This window comes from Leguminivora glycinivorella, chromosome 3, assembly GCF_023078275.1.
Source record: "Leguminivora glycinivorella isolate SPB_JAAS2020 chromosome 3, LegGlyc_1.1, whole genome shotgun sequence".
NCBI classification, from domain to species: domain Eukaryota; kingdom Metazoa; phylum Arthropoda; class Insecta; order Lepidoptera; family Tortricidae; genus Leguminivora; species Leguminivora glycinivorella.
Window position 1 is genome coordinate 1537070 of NC_062973.1, and position 22637 is coordinate 1559706.

A 22637-nucleotide genomic window follows, 5' to 3' on the forward strand; every position below is an offset into this window, starting at 1 on the left:
GTACGCAAAGTTTTTTTGAATGTGTTAGAGACTAGTGTCAGCATAGATTAAGACAAGACTTGTCTATGTCTATATATGTCTTTTCTTTAGATCTAAAGGGGCCCAAAAATTAGGTACCACTTCGCTGGAAGATAGCCTGTCAGGTAATCGCCAGGGTGATCTGAGGGTCCCCTAAAGAATAAATGTTATTTGAAAAACGTCAGCGCGATTTAGACAATCTATAGTTGATTCGCGCGCCATCTAGTGAATAGGCGTGCGTTTCATTCACATTTCTAAGAATGATATCGAAGTTCGCAGTATATAGTGACAGAGAAAGTTGCTCGCAATTTTCCTACTTCAGTGTTTGCCGTATACCTCTGTAGAATCTTAGGCACTGGTCTCACCAAAAGTGCTAAGAACTAGTGCTTATGCTTAGAGTAGTAGTCATAGATAACGTTAGAGTTTTCCAAAGCAGTAACGACAGCATGTTAAACATAAATATGTAAATAAAGACTAATTTGAATTGACAATTGAATGAAAATAACAGCTACCAGTAGACGAGCTAACTTTTTCTTGCTTGCTGTTTAGTATGCGGGATAAGCAGGAGTCGTTGGAATTCTTACCGTGGTCAGTAATACATAATTTACACTGTAGTTGGGTAAACGCTATGTTGTGGGGGACACATTGAGAAATTTTAAAAGTGCGGTAATGTACAGTCAAGTGCAAAAATACGTATCGATTTTATCCGCTCAAAAATATGTACCGAGACCTTATTCCGCCGACATAAAGTGCTATGGGACATATTTTTGATAAGTTGTACACACCCATATTTTTACTCTTGACTTTTTTTTCGAAGTTGTCCACCCCACTTTTTTTTGGATTTGTAAATTTTTATGTGGTTTCCACTCAGAATCGCGAGCTCTTTCAATCCTAATAGGAGAAAAAAAGTGTCCCAAGATTTTTTTCCCATTCCGTTACCATTTTTCAATACATTTTGTATGGCGGTAACGGAATGGAAGGTTTGAAAAACGTATGGAAATCTTGGGACATTTTTTTCTTCTATCAGGATCGAAAGACCTCGAGATTCTGAGTATGAATCGCGTAAAAAATACCCATGTTACAAAAAAAGTAGGGTGGACAACTTTGGAAAAAATGGCCCATCAGTAAGTTTGAGACGTGAGTGGACGCTCGAAGCGGATCGTTAGGCGGAGCGTGCAGCCCATGCATCGTCTACTCAGAACACTTGTATGAGCTTCAATAGTTTGACAAGCACGCTGCATGCCCCGCCCGCCGCACGCCCAATATGAGCGTGCACTCACTTACATATTAAGCAGTTTCGCGTTGCTAAACTGCTTAGCCCTATTAGGGATGACGACTACATAAAAAAAAAATGGCATTCTGTTTAGTCCGTCAGTTAGATCGTCCAAAAATACTGAACACATATTTATCGCTTTTTCTAATGAATGAAAAAATACAAAGATATAGATCAAAATTCCGGAGTGGAGGCTTGTGGCTGAGTAAAAATTATTCCTAGGCGTGTTTTCGTATACGAGAAAAAAAGAAAAAATACGTGTCTAAAATTCTTTGATAATCTAACTGACGGACTAATTAGTTTTTTTTAGTCGTCTCTCCTATTCTTTTCTAGAAATTCTGTTGAAAGATCTGTGCGGAAAGAAAAGAGTCGTAGAATGTTCTAGATCTCATACATTTAATGACTTTCTCTTTTCGCACGGATTATAAATAATAACTTACAATATTTACCTTTTACACTCGAAAGTCTTTGATACAATCCATATAATGTAAAATTTTATTTGAAGAATTTCTCAATGTTGTCCAAACTGTGTCGCATTCTTATATTTATCCTAGATACTATAACTATAAGGCCCGCTTGCACCAACCACTTAACTCAGTGTTACGGCTCAGCCACGACATTGGTCTAAGCGCGGCAGCGGTGAGCGGCGGCCATACATTGGAGCGAGACACAGCGATGGGACTTTTCATTCGCACGTATGGCTGCCGCTCACCGCTGTCGCGCTTAGACTAATGTCGTGGCTGGGCCGTTAGTGGGTTGTTAACCCTCCATTTTCGTTGGTGCAGGTGGACCTAAAACTGTTAACTACTTACTGCTTACTAACACTTCACTGTATTTGTATAATTGTACATAAATGTATATATCTGCGTCAAGGTAACTTGGACTTCAAGAATAGATGTGGTTCCTAGGTGCGATTTTGTAAATGCTGTTAATTTCCGGACATCCATTATTTCTTGACATTTTGACATTTACATTTACATGTCAAGAGATGTGGGTTTTATTTTGAAAAGGTTCTAACAGCGTCTTGGTACGAGTGCCTTAGATATTAATATTAGATTATATGTTTTTGTGTATTTTTTTTTCAGTTTATTCATGTTATTCATTCATGTAAGCTAATATGATATGATGCGTTATTTTATTGGATATTCATGTGCATATTGATTAAGGTACAGCGGGATAATTTCGACTGAGGAACAAAAGCAAGCGATCCATTTTTTCCATGTTTTACAATGTTTTGCATTATCAAATTGAGTGTCCGGTTATATATGGCACGTGTTCACTGGATAAATGTGATGGAACTCAACTTAATAGTGTAATAATGGAAATGGATCAGCTATAATTCCCCCTAGTCGATTTTAGCCCCGTTGTACCATATACATTTTATTATTCAGGCAGTTAAAATAACTGTTTGTGCAGCAGTTAAAATTCTTGCTTCTCAGAATATTGTATTGATACGCTAAATATATGGCTCTATTTATGTGCTAAATAATTGAGTTAATAATTTAATTATATATTACGTGTACGTTAATACATATCACCTATAGATAAAAATTCAATTAAATTCATTTTCAGATTACAAGTGATGAGAGGAATGATTTATTTTTATACAAATATCTCAGAACTTAACTATAAAATCTACCCACTTATAAGGCCAAAAACCTTATATCCCCCTTGTAGTTGCTATATTATTAGCTTTCTTATCTTGTACGTGCTTTATTATGGCATGCAATAAGAAAGTTAACCTTATAATGGCAAGAAAAGTGCTTTTAAAAGGCTAATGTACTAATAAGAATCATATTTAAAGCTTTAATAAAGGCAATTATACTTGTAAGAATCATATTCAAAGCTTTAATAAGGGCAATAGCTCTTGTACACGTTTTGTGATCATCAGATATAAGGGAGTAAAACTCATAACGGCGAAACAGGATGCTGTTTTAAAAGTTTATTGTGCTTTTCGTAGTGATTTATGTGTACATCATCATCAAGTCATCCATTTTGCAAGTTAGTAAACGGTAAGTTAACTTTTACATATTACAATTATTTGCTTATTTATTATGAAAACTGTGTGGGAATCCAATTTCATGGTGAAATGTGATATAAAATGTGTTGTATTATTAATGCGCCCTTGTATTTCAACGGTTTTGTACTAAAAATGCGGTTAATTAATTTTGACATGTCTTGAGCAAGGCTGTTATAAGAGTAAAAGCAGTAAGCACATCATTTACAAATACTCTATAAGAGTAAAAACTTTATAATAGCCACCGGTGTTACTTATGATTCGCCATTTTATATATCTTTAGGGTTCCTTCTCACAATTAGTGAAATCCAGAACCTTACCATCTAGTTAAATATTTGTAACGGATACCAGTTAAAAATTCATAACGTTATCGTTAAAGAGCAGATTTCAGGTAGCGATTTAAATATTAATATGAATATGACTCGCATACAATATTTATTATTTTTTCTACACACGAAAAAATGTATGGGAACATAAAAGTAAAACCCTTTTTGGATGCTTTTGTGAATATTGGGCAAAAATTATAATGATAATAAATAAAAATAAAAAAAATATTTATTTATACTTATTTCTTTAATATTTCTTCTGCGCATTGCACAGTAAAAACTTCTATTATGGCTCAAAGAATATAAAAATGAAAATAATTCGCTTCTTATATATATTTAAATTGAAAGTCCATTATTTAGAATAAAATACTTTTTTTTAAAATGTAGTTTGTTGAAAAAATAACATTAATTTAATCTAATTATTCAGTGAAGTTTGTGGTGTGCGATGTAGGTAATAATAATAGATTATAAACCATATGACATGTATTTAAAAAATTGCACTAGTCATATCCATATTAATATTTAAATCGCTACCTGAAATCCGCTGTCTAGTTATCATGTACTTGGCGCATTTGAAATTGCATTTTTGTTCGAAAGACCGTTCTTTTTAAACCGGTATTTTGGGGAACGCTTTGATAAAGGTTTGGTTCGATTAACCGGCATAGAACAAAATAAAACCGTGTAGTCCGCAGCATGTCAGGTAATTCTGATATTTTCAATATTTCATTAGGAAGTTATAACTAGAATTTTCAATTTAAAACAATACAAAACAATTTAAAACAATTTTTATTATGGTTATTGTTACAGAATCTGTGGATGAGATACATAGTCAGCCGTTTTTAGTGACGTGAAGATGACAACTCTTCTCCTCCTCTTAGTAAGTAAGTGCTATTGAAAACCACAGACGATTTCAGTACCGCCATCACAATGGACTTTGTGTCGATAACTATAAACAGCCTAGCCTAAGACTTCAAATTTTTTTTTTTTTAATTACAGATGAACTACAAAACGGCACATATTCTGATGGAGAAAATCAGTCACAATCATTACTTACACCCAAAAATAAGCCCGGAGTGGTGGATCAAAAAACATGCAAAATGGAAGAGGACGCAGGAAATAGTTTAGGTTGTAAGAAAATCACACCAAGCAAAGATGGCGCTGATAATTCAAAACAAGAAAACGAAAATCAATATATCTTTTGTGAATTTGATGAAGACCTCGATAAAAGAAACTACTTATTATTTTGGAAATTTACTGATAGGTTAATTACAATTTCTACCACCGTGTAGGCGCTCTGAAGAATATATTAATATTTTGAAGTATGTAGACTCATTGAAACAGCAACATCGTGAGCAATAGAACTGAAAATATTAATCTTATAAAGTTACTTGTATCGGTTTGGTTTCGTTGCACATAAATAAATATCTTAAAAACAGTGAGTTTGTCTTTATTTGTCCTCAATTTTAATCTGTCTTAGTCCCAAAAGGACTACTACATATAAAATCGGTTTCTTCTTAAAATAGCCGAACATTGTATTCACTTATTCAGATCGTCCAATATTCACAATGATAATCCGCAATAAAAGATTTTTTTTTATTTCAGAGCAAAGTCCATAAAGTAAGGAATACACTTTTGGAACTTATTCTAATAATCTTAAAAATTAATATTAGTAGGTACTGATGGATAACAAAACTGAGTGACTTGGTAATAGTCTCTTATACGCTCAGTTATGTATAATTGGCCACCTCCGAGTGCATGCTAGTCTGGTATAACCGGTGGACACTCTATTTAATAATGTAAACATTGTAAAACATGGAAACAATGGACCAGTTACATTTGCCCTCCAGTCGAGATCTGCCCCACGGCCCCGCTGTATATACCTTAACATTTTTCACCGCAGAGCTACAGACACCTTAAATAAGAACAAAAAATATAATTATTAAGCTAAATCCAAACTCAATTCATCATTTAACGATATACCTGTAGTCACTGCTGCTTGCCTGCATATTCTTATAATTATTCCATAATGGCATCCTCTACGGAACCACTAATCGATAAGTTGGGATCAGATTGTTCACATTCGCTGGATTTTCAAAATGACGAATCAAGTTTTATAAAAACTTTTAATACGACACTTTCAAGAATAATGCCTTTATAATTATTGTATAAGAGATAATGTATTGCTTTGATTCTTTTAAACACTTTATAAAATGCTATAATTTGTTTGCTGGATAGACGTTTTATAATATGCTCCTATGAGGCATAAAGCATCATAGTTATCTTTTGCATTACTTTTATAAGAATAATTGGCCATAACAAAAGCTTTTATAGTGCTTTGAATATTATACAGCGAAAAGGCATTTTAAATGGCTTCTATAAGAATACATATTTTTAAACCCTTATTGCAGTCATATAAATTGGACTTATTAACGTGTACATGGCCAAGTTATAAGAGTAAATGTACTAATGGCCAAATCCTCTTATAATGAGCTACTATAAGAGTAAATATTTTTAAACCCTTATTGCAGTCATATAAATTGGACTTATTAACGTGTACATGGCCAAGTTATAAGAGTAAATGTACTATTGGCCAAATCCTCTTATAATGAGCTACTATAAGAGTAAATATTTTTAAACCCTTATTGCAGTCATATAAATTTGACTTATTAACGTGTACATGGCCAAATTATAAGAGTAAATGTACTATTAGGCCAAATTCTCTTATAATGAGCCGCTATAAGGAACTCTGGCATAATGAATGCTATTTTAAAACTACTATGAGTGTTTAGCCCTTATAGATTGATTTTATAAGGATATTTTGTTTGTTGGGTACCGAAGGTCAGTTATCTACGGTGAATGACAGGATGTAATACATTACAGTTACAATTAACATAGAAAAAATAACTATTTTTGTTTGACCTTTCCGAGATGCGCGTAACATACAGACAAAAAAGTTGAATGTTCGTCATTGACCTCGCTGAATAAGGCTTACCTACACGACGTCACACAGTCACAAGACCACGCTAATCGGTATTTTCCCTTGGTATTTCATATTTGCATATTACTCATTTCGGTTTAGTAACAGGAAAATAAGGACTGCATTATGTTGCGTTCCCGTCTAAAATATGCGTGGATGAACCAAAACACCATCACTTTATAGTATACCTTGGTGTATGGCAGACACATTCAATTACAAATATTACCTAAGTACCTACATAATACCTCTATTGTCTCTGTTACTCATGAAATAAAACTATGGAAATGGAATAAATCGCGTATAATGAATTTACAATTCATCCCGACGTTTCGAACACTTTACAGCATTCGTGGTCAACGGGTGACTGAGGAAAAATTACAATGTGCAAAAGCTACCAAAAAATAAACTAATACATTATTAAACTAAATTAAATCCTTCAATGTATTCAATATTTATGATGCAAAATCATCATTAATAGGTAAACCTGAAATTACTTTACACTCTTGTGGATAAAATCCAATTTAGCTATCTGTTTTCGAATAACAAAGTAAGCCTTTACCGGTGTGGTGAAAATATATTTGTATCACTCTTCGCAGAATCCCCATAACAGAGAATAAACACAACAAACAAAAGATTTTATCGATCGGTTCCGTGTAGGATCGATCGATTATGATTTGAGATAAAAACCAAAACATTGTCTAGACAAGAGATATTTATCTCATGCGATGCGAATGATTTTGAAGTGATCTTGGACATGAAAAGATATTGAAATAATTTTCACTTAACTGGCCATATAGTCAAAGTTACGCTGTTGCATATGTATTGTATTGTATCTGATTGCTGCTGAGAAAATTTTCAGAAATTAATTATCTATGGGGTGAAAATTAAGCGTAACTCAAAAACACCTCTTAATTAAAGATACAACTAATGAATACTATGCCTGGTTTAATCTGCCCGTATAAGGATTACAAATTACACACTGTATAAATAGAACTGTAAGTTGTAACCGTAGCACACACAGTTCCACTAAATACATAACGATGGGTTCTGTTACACATAACGGTATTCATTCATTCAACTCTAGTTCTACAGAATGACATATGTCAATAACGAAACCGGGTCGCTTACTATCTCTTCAAACATATCATATGACAGAAAACCAAAACTGTCACTCCAAGTGACAAGTCCTATTACACAAAGTTAATATGAATCTTTTCTTTCAATATATTGAGATTAAAATCCCGTGTACAAAAATTGACTTATGATATTTACTAACTTTCGCCCGCGGCTTCACTCGCTTTAAATTCGGAAATTGCGGAATTCTCCATACAAACTTCCACCCCCCATTTTGGTGGGTGGTTACAAAGAGACAAAAAGTAGCCTATTTCTGTCCATCCTATCAGAAATCACGTCAATTCATCGCTCAGTTTTGCCGTGAAAGACGGACAAACAAACAGACACACACTTTAAAAGTTCTGCACTTTTCGAGAAAATCGTGACTGCCATGTTACGACGGTGCTAACATGAAAAGTTGTTAAAATATTTGCTTTTGTCGTATACGCTTGTTATATCTCTTTAGTGACTTCTGATGGGAATGATCTATTTGTCAATACCAAATAATAACAGTTTTGGGAAACCGTTGTATGTGGTGAAACCCTCCGTTTTCCGATGCAAAAGCGTCTTCATAACTAACGAGCGATTTCTCATATACAAAATGCGGTTCGATGCTGATAGATGTGACTTCACCCTTGGTAGCCCATTTGCTCAATGATAATTGTGTCGCTTAACATTAAACTTAGGTATATCCATTCTGCTTTAAGGTTGAATATACAGAGTGGGGCCTGTAACAAAGGCGAAGAATTGAACTCTAGGCTATTCTCCTTATACTGATCAACATTTGTTCGGCGACTTTTAAAAATAACTTGTATTTTGATTTTTATTACCCTTGAAAGTTTTTTCTAAGAGGTAATGTATTGCGAATTCTGTTAAGTCTAACGTGTGACAGACAACGTCAATGACAACAATAATGGCGTACATTGAAGCTAATATTTATTTTGTATGAAAAATTAAAAATTTAAAGACTTCATAATTTTTAAAAGTCACTGAACAAATGTTGATCAGTATAAGGAGAATAGCCTACAGTTCAATTCTTCGCCTTTGTTACAGGCCCCACTCTGTATAAAAATGTAATATGGTCTGAAAGATAGGTTGACTGATAGTAAGCTATCGACACGAAACACCAGAAATGTTGGAGGTGAGAGGCCGGCCATTTAAGATGGGTGTACGCTCTTTTCTTGAAGATTTGAAGGTTGTACCGGTCCAGAAATACCGCAGGCGACAGTTCATCATTGTATAATATCGTCATTATTTTTAATTGAAATAAGTTTATGGTATGACCCTTCGAATTCATATTTTCCGGGTATTAAAGTTCAATTCAAGTCACAATATTATAGTTAAAACAATGACTTATATATAACTTAAACTAAACCATTTCATATAATTATGTACAACTTAAAACTACACAAATTAATATATATTTACAAGAAAGATAATCAACCTTAGGCGTCATCCATATATTACGTCACAGTGTAAGGGGGGTTGGGGGGTCATACTAAATGTGACAATCCCTGTTAAAGGGATACAAAAAAACCGGCCAAGAGCGTGTCGGGCCACGCTCAGTGTAGGGTTCCGTAGTTTTTCGTATTTTTCTCAAAAACTACTGAACCTATCAAGTTCAAAATAATTTTCCTAGAAAGTATTTATAAAGTTCTACTTTCGTGATTTTTTTCATATTTTTTAAACATATGGTTCAAAAGTTAGAGGGGGGGGACGCACTTTTTTTTCCTTTAGGAGCGATTATTTCCGAAAATATTAATATTATCAAAAAACGGTCTTAGTAAACCCTTATTCATTTTTAAATACCTATCCAATAATATATCACACGTTGGGGTTAGAATGAAAAAAAATATCAGCCCCCACTTTACATGTAGGGGGGGTACCCTAATAAAACATTTTTTTCCATTTTTTATTTTTGCACTTTGTTGGCGTGATTGATATACGTATTGGTACCAAATTTCAGCTTTCTAGTGCTTACGGTTACTGAGATTATCCGCGGACGGACGGACGGACGGACGGACGGACGGACGGACGGACGGACGGACGGACGGACGGACAGACAGACATGGCGAAACTATAAGGGTTCCTAGTTGACTACGGAACCCTAAAAACGTGACATAGGAGGGGGGAGGGGTCCAAAAACCTGAAATTTGGTGTGACGTAATATGTGGATGATCCCTTATAGCAGAATGGATTTACCCATGTAGTTAAGCCACACAATTATTATTAAGGCGTTACAATAAACTACACTTTACCTACGACAGAAGTGGAATATAGCGCTCGGTATTTAATGCATTTATATTTGTTTTAGCGTTATTTTTTGGCCATTTTCACAAGGTAATCTTACGTATAATCTACTATTCATTGATTTTAAATGATCCTTTGCTTCGACACGTAGTACATCCATTTTACGACTATTACAGGAAACAGCGAATGGTCTATTATACGCGCTAAAAGCTATAGCATACCTATTCAAAGGAATTGTATTAAAGTACTTATTATAGTATGTGTAAAATAACCAGCAAAAATCACTACGTCCTTGCTGCAGCACGTCCGGGACAATGGAGCTGATAACATTTGCAATGTGTACCTACAGTTATTGCAGATATATGTTTTTCAATATTTATCATATGCATATCGGAATAGAAAAAAATGTATGAGCTGCTTACATAGCTATACAACTGTGCCTGATTTTACATTACATACCTACATATATAGACCCTGTTTTTGTTGAATTCCGTTAACTTTAAGGGAAGGTTCTTTAGATTAAATACAATTAATTTCTCTAAGAAACTAGCGTCTTAACTCTTACGGTTATTGAGTTACTGAACACGTGTGTGACAGCCTTTTACTACTTCCTACTGTTATTTGTTTTGACATGTGCCGTCAATCACTTGACAGTTGACACTAACTTGAATATTATTCTTAAGGGTCTCTATGTATGAAATTTCCGAATTGAATTAAAAGTGATATACATGATGGTTCCTGATAACGAACCTAACGGATCGACGTGTCGAATTTAATGGAAAACAATAAAAAACACGGTGTATAGGACAGTAAAGTAACAAATGTCTAAGGAGCTTAGCGTTAAGTATTGATACGTAGAAATAATGGATTTATATGTTTTATATATTTAATTGTTGTTATTTTTGTCGACGATGGTGATGAGAATAAGAGAAGAACAATTTTGGCATTGTTGCAAGTTTATAGCGCAATATTTATCATGATATAAAAAACATAGGCATCATCTTCAGGGATATAATTATTTACAAATAATACCTACACCGTGATTTTTTAATTTCTGTTAAATTTAAGGAAAGGTTCTTGTAATATTATTGAAGGACACATTTTCGTACAGTGTAGCTACTGTCGATGTAATATTTATGGTTTAAGACATTTATTATCTCATAAAGAATTTGCGACTTGCGACTGATCCCTGGGTACGTATTAGCCGAATGGCACAAACGCTCACGAAACGCTCGCAGATATCTATCTCTATCGCTCATGCGTATTGGCGCGACAGAGGCAGAATACCTTTCGCGGCGTTTCGTTTTCGTTTCGCGTCTCAGAAATGCCATTCGGCTACGGCACCTGAATAAAGTGCCCTTCGATATAGGTACCTATCTTGTATTGTGAGTGTTAATAAAAAAAAATCATAGACGAATAAAATATTCTAGTACAAATTACAGACAGAACCGGTTATAGTGATGATCGAATGATGCAAAAATGAATGCCAATTTCGTCTTGTATAATTTTCCTTATGCCTTATGAGTTAGTGGTCAGACACCCCCAAGTAAAGACAGCAAAAAAACACGCAAAGGTTATTTGAAATAATTTATCATGACTGTGTTGCCAAGTTGCCATATACGAATTTTTTTTGTAGAATTGGTCAATACCAATATATTTTAATTTTATTTGTATGATGTAGTATTATTATAATATGGATTGCATTAACACCGACATCACACCTCGGACACTGGCGATCAAATATATGAAAGGGGCGCGTTCCTAGCACACATTCTAAGCTCGAGTAGGTGAAAGCGTACTATGCTTGTATGAGTGAAATATGACAGATCGACTGGTCGCGTTTTTGACAGGCGGTAACTGCGAGGTAACCGAGAGGGGGCGGGCGGCGCTTTCAGCGGGAGCGGAAGTGGCCATACTGTACGATAGTACTCTTTATTATACTGTGCCGACATCAAACTCACAAAATAACACACACAAAAAGACATTGACGTTACGTAATTTAATTACATATGTAATCAGTTATTTCAGAGGCATTTAATGAAAAACCGTTCTCTTTATCAGATTCTATAAGTTCGTTATCTTATCTAGATTATTTTCCGTATGAAAGGCTTATCATTTACCCACTGTTTAATTTAATAAATAACCTTGATTACTTTGAGAAATGACACATGAAAAGATTTTAAGTTAGATTCATAATACATAGTGAGTTTATTACAGAAAGAAGGCTTTGCTCTGAGCGGTCGAGTTCATAAATATGTGTACAAGCAACATTCCAAAAATGTAATTAAATTCCCCGTATTTACGAATAGATATACATATACATACATACATATAATCACGCATGTATCCCATAAAGGTGTACGGTGAGGTAAGGTGAGAACATGAACTACTAAGTTTCAGTGCCACTCTTGGCAAAAAGGGGTTGAAAGAAATCTAAATTGTGACATTTGTGTTTTTGAATAGATATAATGTCAAGTAATAGATTATAGTTATCTCATAAAATAGATACAATATTGAATCTTAAATTATAGTCTTTTTCCAAATTTTTAATTCCTTATTAACTGCTATTATTTTGCACACCACTGTTTGTTTTGAAAACACTGAGCAGCCTTGTATTCGATGAGACAAGACATAGCCCTAAATCATGAATATCTACGCGGTGGTTTATCTGTAGAACCACAATATTTTATAAATAAGTTTATGGCTATTTGAATGAATGACACGAACCTACAGTCAGCAGCGAAATTTTGTACTTGATTACAGTGGGTACATACAATAATATGTCCCTTGTCATATTATGTGTAAATGTAAGAAATTATGAAATGGTATAAAAACAGATTTCTTGACCGTGCAGTGCCTAAGCTACAGAGATAACTGACCTTTTATTTTTGACGGAGTGTTTTTGGCACACCGTTTCTTTCCCCTCCCCTAGCGAGAGGGGGGAAACTTGGTCCTACCCACTCCGACGTTTCAGATATAACAGACCCTGCAAACATGTCAGTGGGCTATTTTACCACAGTGACAACTGACGATTATGTGCCTATTTGTGGGTTAATAAGTAACATTACTCAGCGTCAATATTTCACCGTCGAACGACAATTGTCACTGTAATGAAATAGGCCACTGCTTGGTCAGTTGTCTATGCAGCTTACTGTACAGATATTTTATATAAACCGTATAATGAGAAGACGTTGCCATATCGTAAAAGATAATCAGCCTTTGTTATACCGACGTGAACACATTTTATTGGCTATTTCAGGGGGTTAAGGTTAAGTGATTGGCCCATTGTTGTGTGTGTAATAACTTTATAAAGTCTATTGTTCCTACTTGAAAAACACTTCAAATAAACCTCGAATTAATCTGGGTAAAAATATTCCATAGGTTGGGTTGCATGGGGGTAAACACTGTAGGAAATAAACCTTATCCCATTCGTTAAATTGAAGATACAATGCGCTTTCAATTATGTTTGAAAGAAGGATAAAATCTCTTCCTTTATGTCTGTCTGTGCGACTTAGGGCCAGTTGCATCAAACACATTTGACAGACACATCATCGTCACGCAGCAGATGTCTATGGAACTTCCCATACAATAAAATTTCACGAACGCATTAACGGTGACAGACGGTTTGATGCTACAGGCCCTTAATGTTGAAGATGATAAGATCCTGTGTTATCCCTCATCAGGGGCATAGGACTCAGGAAGGATTTCCACTGTTCCCGGTCAAACACGGCCTCCTCCAGGCGCGCCCAGCAGAGAGCCACTGAGGCCTCCTTTTCCACCGTGCGCCTCCAGAGTCCAGATAGTTCATGTTCGTGGGCGACCTTTTCCCCTTGATCCAGGAATATTCCACGTGACCCTTGAAGACCTTGATGGCTCAGTCTGAGCGACTTAACGTATACAAATACGAGTGTCTAATCACCTGTCTTATAGTCTCCCCTACCATCAGAACATGCCCGACTTCTCCACATTTCTCAGGAAATAACCCTATTCAAAGTATTCAGATTGACTGAATACTAAGCCGATCATCAACTCGTTAGTCGTAAAATCCGTCGTAAATATCCAGACACGTTCCAGCCATCCAAAATCCATATCTTAATACTTTGGCACCGTGCCAAGAACATCTACCGATTCTAACTGGTGAGGTGATATTACTTCTTATCATTGATACCTCTATGCTTCTTATCGAATTTGTTGACTAGATTTTTGATTTTTTAATTGAAATAATTCCTAAATTTAAATGAGAGTGTGTATGAAACGAACGCAAGTGTATAATGAAATAACGGACATAAGCAGGTATTTAGGGTTCTCAAATGTCGGCAACGCAAAGTGACTCCCCTGATGTTGCTTATTCCCGTCAGTCGGCTCGTCCGCTCGTTTAATGCCTATTTCATTAAAAAAAAAAGAGGCATGGAAGAGAAAGACATCACACGGTACAGAGTAGTACAGAGTAGAGTAGTAGTAGTACAGACAGCATGTCTTTCTCTTCACACACCACAACCGACCCCAAAATGATTGGGAAAAGGGCAGGCGAATGAATGATAGAGTCAGTCCAAGAAAATTGACAACGATTTTATCAGCCAGGTATTTCTAACGTCAAACTGCTATGAAATTTTGACGTTTACTAAAATCGTTGCAAACTTATCTTGGCCCGACTATCTATAAATGTATTTTTATGTTATCTATATTTGCTTTACGATGCGGTGATGCCAGTCCTTTTGACAAGTACAAATAATAGCGTAAATGTCACGCTGTGGTTATGTAATGTTATGTATTGTTTCATACACTGGAGAATCTCGTAAATATAGCCATAAACGTTTATTACGGAACTGAACCGTTTATAATTAGAAACCTATTGTACAATAAGGCTTAGATTTTATATTATAGTCACGATACAAAAAAAAAAAAACCGACTTAATGGACCTATATTTTCATCAAACATAGCTAAGAATTCTCCCGACTAATTCAGCTTTAAAAAAAAAACGAAATCTAAATCGGTTCATCCGTTTGAAAACTACGATGCTACAGACATACAAACTTATGACATGACACCCCGTCGTTTTTGCGTCGGGGGTTAGAACTAATACATACAGGGTGTCCGGTTATGAACGGATAACCTTTTAATAATGATGGTGTCATCAAAGTGTTTTCCTGACGACTGTGATGGAGTTATTAAACTTAATAAACATGATACTCGATATCCTTCTCTGTGATTTATGATGAGGATAATTACGTACTTATGTGTGTAAAGAAGATACAGCTATGTAAGGTGTTGTATCGAATCAATTTTATTTCATTTCATTAAGGCTAATATGTATTTTAGCCCCGGAAACTATGATGCGCTAGTACGTTACATTACAGTTGAAGTATTTTATTAATTTAATATCCATACTAATAATTATAAATGGGAGAGTGTGTGTGTCTGTTTGTTTGTCTGTCTTTCACGGCAAAATGGGACGACGAATTGACGTGATTTTTTAAGTGGAGATTGTTGAAGGGATGGAGAATGACATAGGCTACTTTTTGTTTCATTCTAACGCGACGCGAGCGAAACCGCGGACAAAAGCTAGTACATACATATTGACATCACTTCACGCCAGTTTTTTCATAAATCCGAAAGGGGTAGGCAGGGCCCAGACCAGATGAAACTTCTCAAGAGTGGCGCTTTTAGTAATTTTGGATTCAAAGAGAACTAAATTGTTATATTTTAGTGACAGGTTGCTTACACAAACGCCCCCACCACAACTGAACCCACATCCCACTGTCGACTTCTACGACACCTAATGGAGTAAAGGGGGTGGTAAAATTGTTTATTAATTTAACGTTGATAATATTTTATTTTTAACCCCCGACGCAAAAACGACGGGGTGTTATAAGTTTAACGTGTCTGTCTGTTTGTTTGTCTGTCTGTCTCTGTGTGTCTCTTTGTGGCATCGTAGCTCCCGAACGGATGAACCGATTTCGATTTAGTTTTTTTTTTGTTTGAAAGCTGAGTTAGTCGGGAGTGTTCTTAGCCATGTTTCATGAAAATCGGTCCACTATGTCGCGGTCGGGGTTTTTTTTTTCAAAATTTGTGGTTAGGTTATTAATTTTATCACATCCCGTCCGCCATTTTGGGAATGGCAAGGAAATCGGCAGACTTTTCATGTCTCTATTCTCTATATCTGTTCAGTCCATTCAATCTCTCTCCTGACATGCGTAAACCAAGTGATCTAACGGCATTGTCATAATAATAGCACTGTTTATCAGCTATCTACCTCAGAACCAAACGGATATAACTCACATTCACATTATTATAGTCTTTATACAACTTAAATCTTGGTTTAGGCTTTTACAATATGTATATAAAAACACTTATAAAACATTACCAAAAAATATGGAAACACATTATATAAGACTTAAGCTAGGGTGTCGCCAGCAGCGGGGCAGGGCCCAAGCTGTCGGTAGTTAGGGCTGTAGAGAGAGGAACCCTTGGACTATCCTCGCCGTGTCCAAGATCACCGCCGCACATCTCGACCTTGATCAGCCACCTAACGAGTCTCTCTAGATGTTGGTCAAGACTGTTCACTATGAGACTTGTCATTATAGAAGCACAGTCTAAAATCGGATGAACGATTACGTAGTCTGGTTCTTTTAGTATTGGACTTGATATCGCGTAATTTGACACCGTTAATGTGAATCATTAGATCAGGTGTGATGTGAATTTGCTGTATGAGGCGTTAGTTTACAGTTTACACCAGCACTTCATTATCCAGTGTCCATTGATATAGGGAACACTTAAACATAGTGGCTTTACTGGTCACAGTACCATAACAACAATTAATAAACCTTTAACAAAGATATTGGCCACTTTTGTGCGATACAGAAATGTCGCCCGATTTGGGTGGTGAAAATTGATTTGGACAACGGTGTCCATATGAGTTGTGTTGAAGGCTATGTTTGTACATAGTTTTTACTATGGATGTGTGATGTGTCAATGTAAAGACGAATATTGATAGAACTAATCAACGAACATGGACGAACAGGATAAGTAATAGTGTGTTCATAGTACATATTATAATATTCTAATACATTGAAAATTTAAACGGTAAAAAAATATTCCTGTTTTTGCATTATTTGTGGTACTTGTATCGTATAAAATTAACAAGTCATTACTATTTAACCCCTCTTATGCGGCCTGTGAATTTTGATCATTCAAAAGTGATATTGACTTTTAAGACAATAGGTTAAAATTCCGACAAACAGAACCGTGTCCAAGTAGACGAGGGATTACGGCGATTTGTCGTTTATTAAACCTTTATAATATTTATTTGAAGTAAAAGATAATCTATATAAATAAACTTGATACTTGATCTTGAATACAAGTGAGTTTACTTGACATTGAGCTTCAAGAGTATAACCAATTGCCCGATAACAGTACCTACCATTTGCGATCTGACTGGTTAGTTACTCACAGGCTTGTTAATAAACACATTGTTACATACATACATTCATACATACATAAACCCACGCCTGTATTTCCAAAATGGGGCAGGCAAAGCACATAAAACTGCTCAAGGTTCAGTACCACTCCCCTTGCTAGGACTAGCAAGTAAGGATCCCATCACGGAAACTATAGGGTAATCCGGACCTTTGGGAGGGGTGCGCGGAGCCGAAGCCAACACGTAGAGCCCCTTTGTTAAAATTATTCGTCAAAAGTTATTAAGTACATATTATTATTATTAGGTCCTCACAAATATTATGATCCCATCTTAAACAGATGATAGGCAAAACTTACCACTTCAAAGCTCGTCGTCTTTTTACCTCACAAAAAAATCCTTGCGGTTTTTACCATACCAGCGATAACTGTTATCAATATCAATAAGAGTAAATTACAATGTCATACATGTACACTTATCTTTTACGTTTGTAATGGAAAAATTGTTTCACTAAGGATTTAGATGTGGATTCCATAGAAGAACTCAAGGCTATAAAATTTTACGAGAATAGTGACATTGACACCTGACACTGGCAATTCTGTGCCTATTTCTGGATTGATAAGTAACATTTTTCAATTTATTCAATTCAATTTATTTTCCCCTTACTACCTCGGAAACACGTGTTTTGTCCTTTAATACCAGCGGGTAAAAACGCATTTTATCCACTAGTGGGTAAAGTAATTTGACCTTGAATAAAGTCAAATTAACTGTTAAAATTGTTAAAAGTAGGTGAATCAAGTAATAAAGATGATTTACCCCTGTGGAACTACTGGAAGCAGTGATAAACACATTTTTTGCGTTGTAGTTTCCTCGCTATAGTGAGGGGAAAAGTTTTGTGTTACACTCGGGTGCAAATGTATTTTACTACTCATGTGTTAAAAAACTCGCAAGTTCAGGATTCTATTCTCGAACCACTCGCTTCGCTCGTGGTTCAACTATAGAATCCTTTCACTTGCTCGTTTTTCAATTCCACACTCGGCGTTAAAATACAACTTTGCCCCCATGTATAACAAATAACTATTATTCAATTCAACATTAACAGTTAAACCTTACATGCTAACATTGTTACTCAGCGTCAGTATTTCCTTGTCGAACTGGCAGTGAATGGCGAAGTGTCACAGTCTGGAGTGTCGGGCGAATTGTTATGGTAGTAGTAAATAAGGTGTATGAATGTAGTAAAAGTATAGTAGTCTACATATACATATATAAATACAGGTTTCCTAATTGATTGATTCAACAACCAACACCGCTGAGCCGAAACTACGAAAGCTAGAAAGTCGAAATTTGTATAGATTGCATTAACAAAATTTCGAAGAGATAAGAATCGATTATGAAAATTTACACCCCTAGTAGAGGGAAAAAGGGGGTGAAAGTTTGTATCGGGATCAATTTGTTTTTTTTTTATTAGGAAAATTTTAGTTAGGAACTTGAAATTAGAGAATAGTTTAATAGTGATTTCTGTTTTTTTATTGAATGTATATGCATACTGATTGGTCCCATTTTTATCAGAACCCAGTTCTGATGATGGGATCCTGGAGAAATCCAGGGAACTCCTCAAGTCTGAAAGGCATACATATAGCGATTTTTGTGTTTTTATATGAATAGCATGCATTTACGTACGGAACAATGACATTTGGTGCAGTGGAACTGTTGATGATGGTCAGACCGGAACTCCCTAAATCTAAACGGCACAGTTATAGTGACTTTCATATTTTTATAAGAACAGCATGCACTTACGTCCAGAACAGTGACATTTGGTGCATTGGAACTGCTCATGATGTGTCACTTTTTAACCGTCGCCTCAAATCTGAGAGATTTGAGGCGAGGTTCTCAATTTGTCTGTATGTTTATTTATTTTTTTAATTTTTTTATCTTTGTTCCTCGATATCTCCGTTGTTACTGGACCGATTAAAAAAAAATTATTGAATGTATATGAATACAGATAAAAAAAAAGTAGTAGATAAAAAAAAATATCTGTCCCCTCTTTACATGTAGGGGTACCCTAATAAAACATTTATTATTATTAACGACCTTCCACATATTTATAATGAGCCCAAACATGATGGGGTTATGATGAGGAGAATAGCAGTTCTGTTGACCACCTCCTGACTCCATCATGAGAACTTGGACCTCGTCTAGTTCGATGGTGCTCGTCAGCCCAAATCTAATGAGCCCAAACATGATGGGGTTATGATGAGGAGAATAGCAGTTCTGTTGGCCTCCTCCTGACTCCATCATGAGACCCTGGACCTCATCTAGTTCGATGGTGCTCGTCAGCCCAAATCTAATGAGCCCAAACATGATGGGGTTATGATGAGGAGAATAGCAGTTCTGTTGACCACCTCCTGACTCCATCATGAGACCTTGGACCTCATCTAGTTCGATGGTGCTCGTCAGCCCAAATCTAATGAGCCCAAATATGATGGGGTTATGATGAGGAGAATAGCAGTTCTGTTGACCACCTCCTGACTCCATCATGAGACCTTGGACCTCATCTAGATCGATGGTGCTCATCAGCCCAAATCTAAAGAGCCCAAACATGGTGGAGTTATGATAAGTAGAATAGCAGTTCTGTTGAACATCTCCTGCCTGACTCCATCATCATGAGAACCAGAACCTCATCCTGGTCCCAAAATATAATAATAATTCAAACTCTCAACAAACTTCACGTATAACTTAAAATCCAAAATCATATGAAAAGCATGTCGAATGCTAAAATTGCATAAGGTGTAAAAAGGATCAAGATTTGTTTAGTCGCAGTTTACGGCACTTCTCGGAACTATCGCGCTGCTTACGAAAGCTAGGTGCGCCGGACGATCAAACGCAGGTCCGTTGTCTTCGAGCGCTCGGCGCAGACTGAGCGGGCTCGCGTTAGCACAGTGTCTTTTATTCGAATTTTAGGTGTTTTAAAAACATATCTATCGACAGAAAGGTATGTCTTATATGTATGATTTTTTTTTATAGGTCAATAAGAAGTTCTAGTTTAGGATAATATTATTTAAGAGTTACAAAAAATGCAGAAATCGCAGGAAAAATACATAATGTAAACCTCTTTTTATCGAAAAAATGGGGAGGATACGGAAGGTTATTTATCCACCATTTCAAGTAAATCTTAAAATGTCAAAGTATTAGCTAACTCGTACGATATAACAAATAGGATTGTGATCATTTATTACCCCAAATAACATTTTTAACAGCACAATCACGATTCTAAACGAGCTATTCCACTACGAAATTTGAAAACGTCTTCCGAAAAAACTGATTTTTCGGAAGTATAAAAAGACATATTTTAAAGTAGTACCAATTGACTTTCTAGCTTAAGATATGTACTTTTAGGAACATTATCATTTTTTTAATAATCATTTATAGTTTCTTTATAATTTTGAATGAAAAAGGTTCTATTTTGCAAAAAACGCTCGTCTTTAGGAATAAGGCCTCTTAATTGTGTCACCATTGTGAAATAGGCCACTGGGTAGTTTTCGAATCCCTTTAAAAAATAAGTAAGTACGAGGAACTAATTTCAAGAGTTGTTTTTTTTATAATGCTTATATCGCATACATTTGGTTTTTAATTTAATTTTGAATGGTTATTTAACTGGCAACGTCTTCTTTTTGTACAAACCCAAGAAACATCATTTAAATAAATAAAAAATAATTTTACATTAATTCAATAAAATTATTATGCTATTATATAAATATGTATTTTTTAAAATATTGCATCATATCATATAGCTATATTTGAGCATATTCCGAATCATTATTTTAATCATAAACATAACAAGGAATTATCAAAATCACGGCTTTTGGATTGAATAGTGCAAGATAAACTTATCATAACAGTCAATACATTCAATCAATCAATTTTTTTGGAAATTTCTTCATTATGTCTATGATGCATCATCAGTCATGTTACAGATAGGCAGTAAAATATTAATTTACTAGATACCTATAGAGATTTTTCTTCGAAATTCACTCGCAAAGCAAACGTTTGTGACGACCTTGACCTCTATCATTTCAGGTGATTCTGGGGAAATTATTTCATTCATGAATCTTTAAAGGAGTATTCCACGAAATATTAGTCTAACGTTGTCTCGTACAAACGCGAATTCTGCAAATTGGCTGGTGTGGAAAGAGGATCATTTTCTAACGCAATGTGCAAAATTAGTACAGCTGCTTTAAACTAAACTCGAAAAGACATCGCGCTCCAAATGAATGAAAGAATGCTCCAAAACGTTTGCTCTGCATTCGCTCTGTGCATAAATTTCTACCAGATAACCACTTCGATATTCTAACCTAATTTCTGTATAGCTTCGTCGCTGGCGTGATCCTCCGTGAACGCATACCTGCTTTTGAGCGTATGCTGTGGCGCGCCTGCCGAGGCAATGTCTTCCTTCGTCAAGCTGAGATCGACTCGCCTCTTGAGGACCCGTCTTCCGTAAGTGACCACAGACTAACCAATATTTATTACGAATAGGTTGTGACTCTGCCAGTTTTATATATGTTTGAGCGTATGTAGTCAGTACGTCACGCTAAGATCGACTGGCCCGGCAATCCGTCTTCTCTAAGTCCACAGACTAACAAAATAAAGAAATCGACTCTCCTCTTGAAGATCCGTCTTCTCTAAGTTTCCGGCGTAGGTGATAGAAAAGGACAAGCGAACTTTAGACTAACAAAATAAATTAGGAAGTTTGTGACATTTGCGACATTGCAAGAATTTTTTGAAGGTATGAGTAGGATGAGGGTCTTTGCGCACGAACGCAACTAAATTAAGCAGTCGTACCATTTTCGTGTGTAGCTTACATTTCGTATTTTCGATGAAATGTTTTCGCACCTTCCCTCCATTCTTTGATTTATTGGCCATTTCAAAACCTAGTAATTTAATACAAATACCTTTTGCTTTACAGTCCGACCAGGTGTACAAGTCAGTCTTCATCATCTTCTTCCAAGGCGACCAGCTGAAGACCCGCGTCAAGAAGATCTGCGAGGGTTTCCGCGCCACTCTCTACCCGTGCCCTGAAGCGCCCGCAGACCGCAGGGAGATGGCTATGGGAGTCATGACACGGATTGAGGATCTTAACACGGTAAGACCAAATGGAAAAAAAAGCCAAAGGCTTCCTATACAAGGTGCTCGCGAGGAACCCGCATAACTTGAACCACGCGTTTCTGAGGCAAAAAGAAAGAAAAAATGT

The 22637-nt window shown here is 35.8% G+C and overlaps 1 protein-coding gene across 10 annotated transcripts in view; it reads left to right on the forward strand.

Annotated features, from left to right (window-relative positions):
- LOC125242631 (V-type proton ATPase 116 kDa subunit a 1) overlaps positions 1–22637 on the forward strand; it is a 59375-nt gene that overhangs the window by 14219 nt on the left and 22519 nt on the right. For 5 of the 10 annotated variants that reach the window (XR_007178890.1, XR_007178891.1, XR_007178895.1 and 2 more), the window contains 3 exons: positions 568–606; positions 21757–21883; positions 22353–22529. Coding sequence is in view for 4 of the 10 variants with exons in the window: in XM_048151454.1 (XP_048007411.1) it covers positions 568–606; positions 21757–21883; positions 22353–22529 (343 nt within the window). In the remaining 6 variants the exon portion in view is untranslated. The remainder of the gene's footprint in view (positions 1–567; positions 607–21756; positions 21884–22352; positions 22530–22637) is intronic. The other 5 variants (XR_007178893.1, XR_007178894.1, XR_007178892.1 and 2 more) reach the window with 1 other exon arrangement.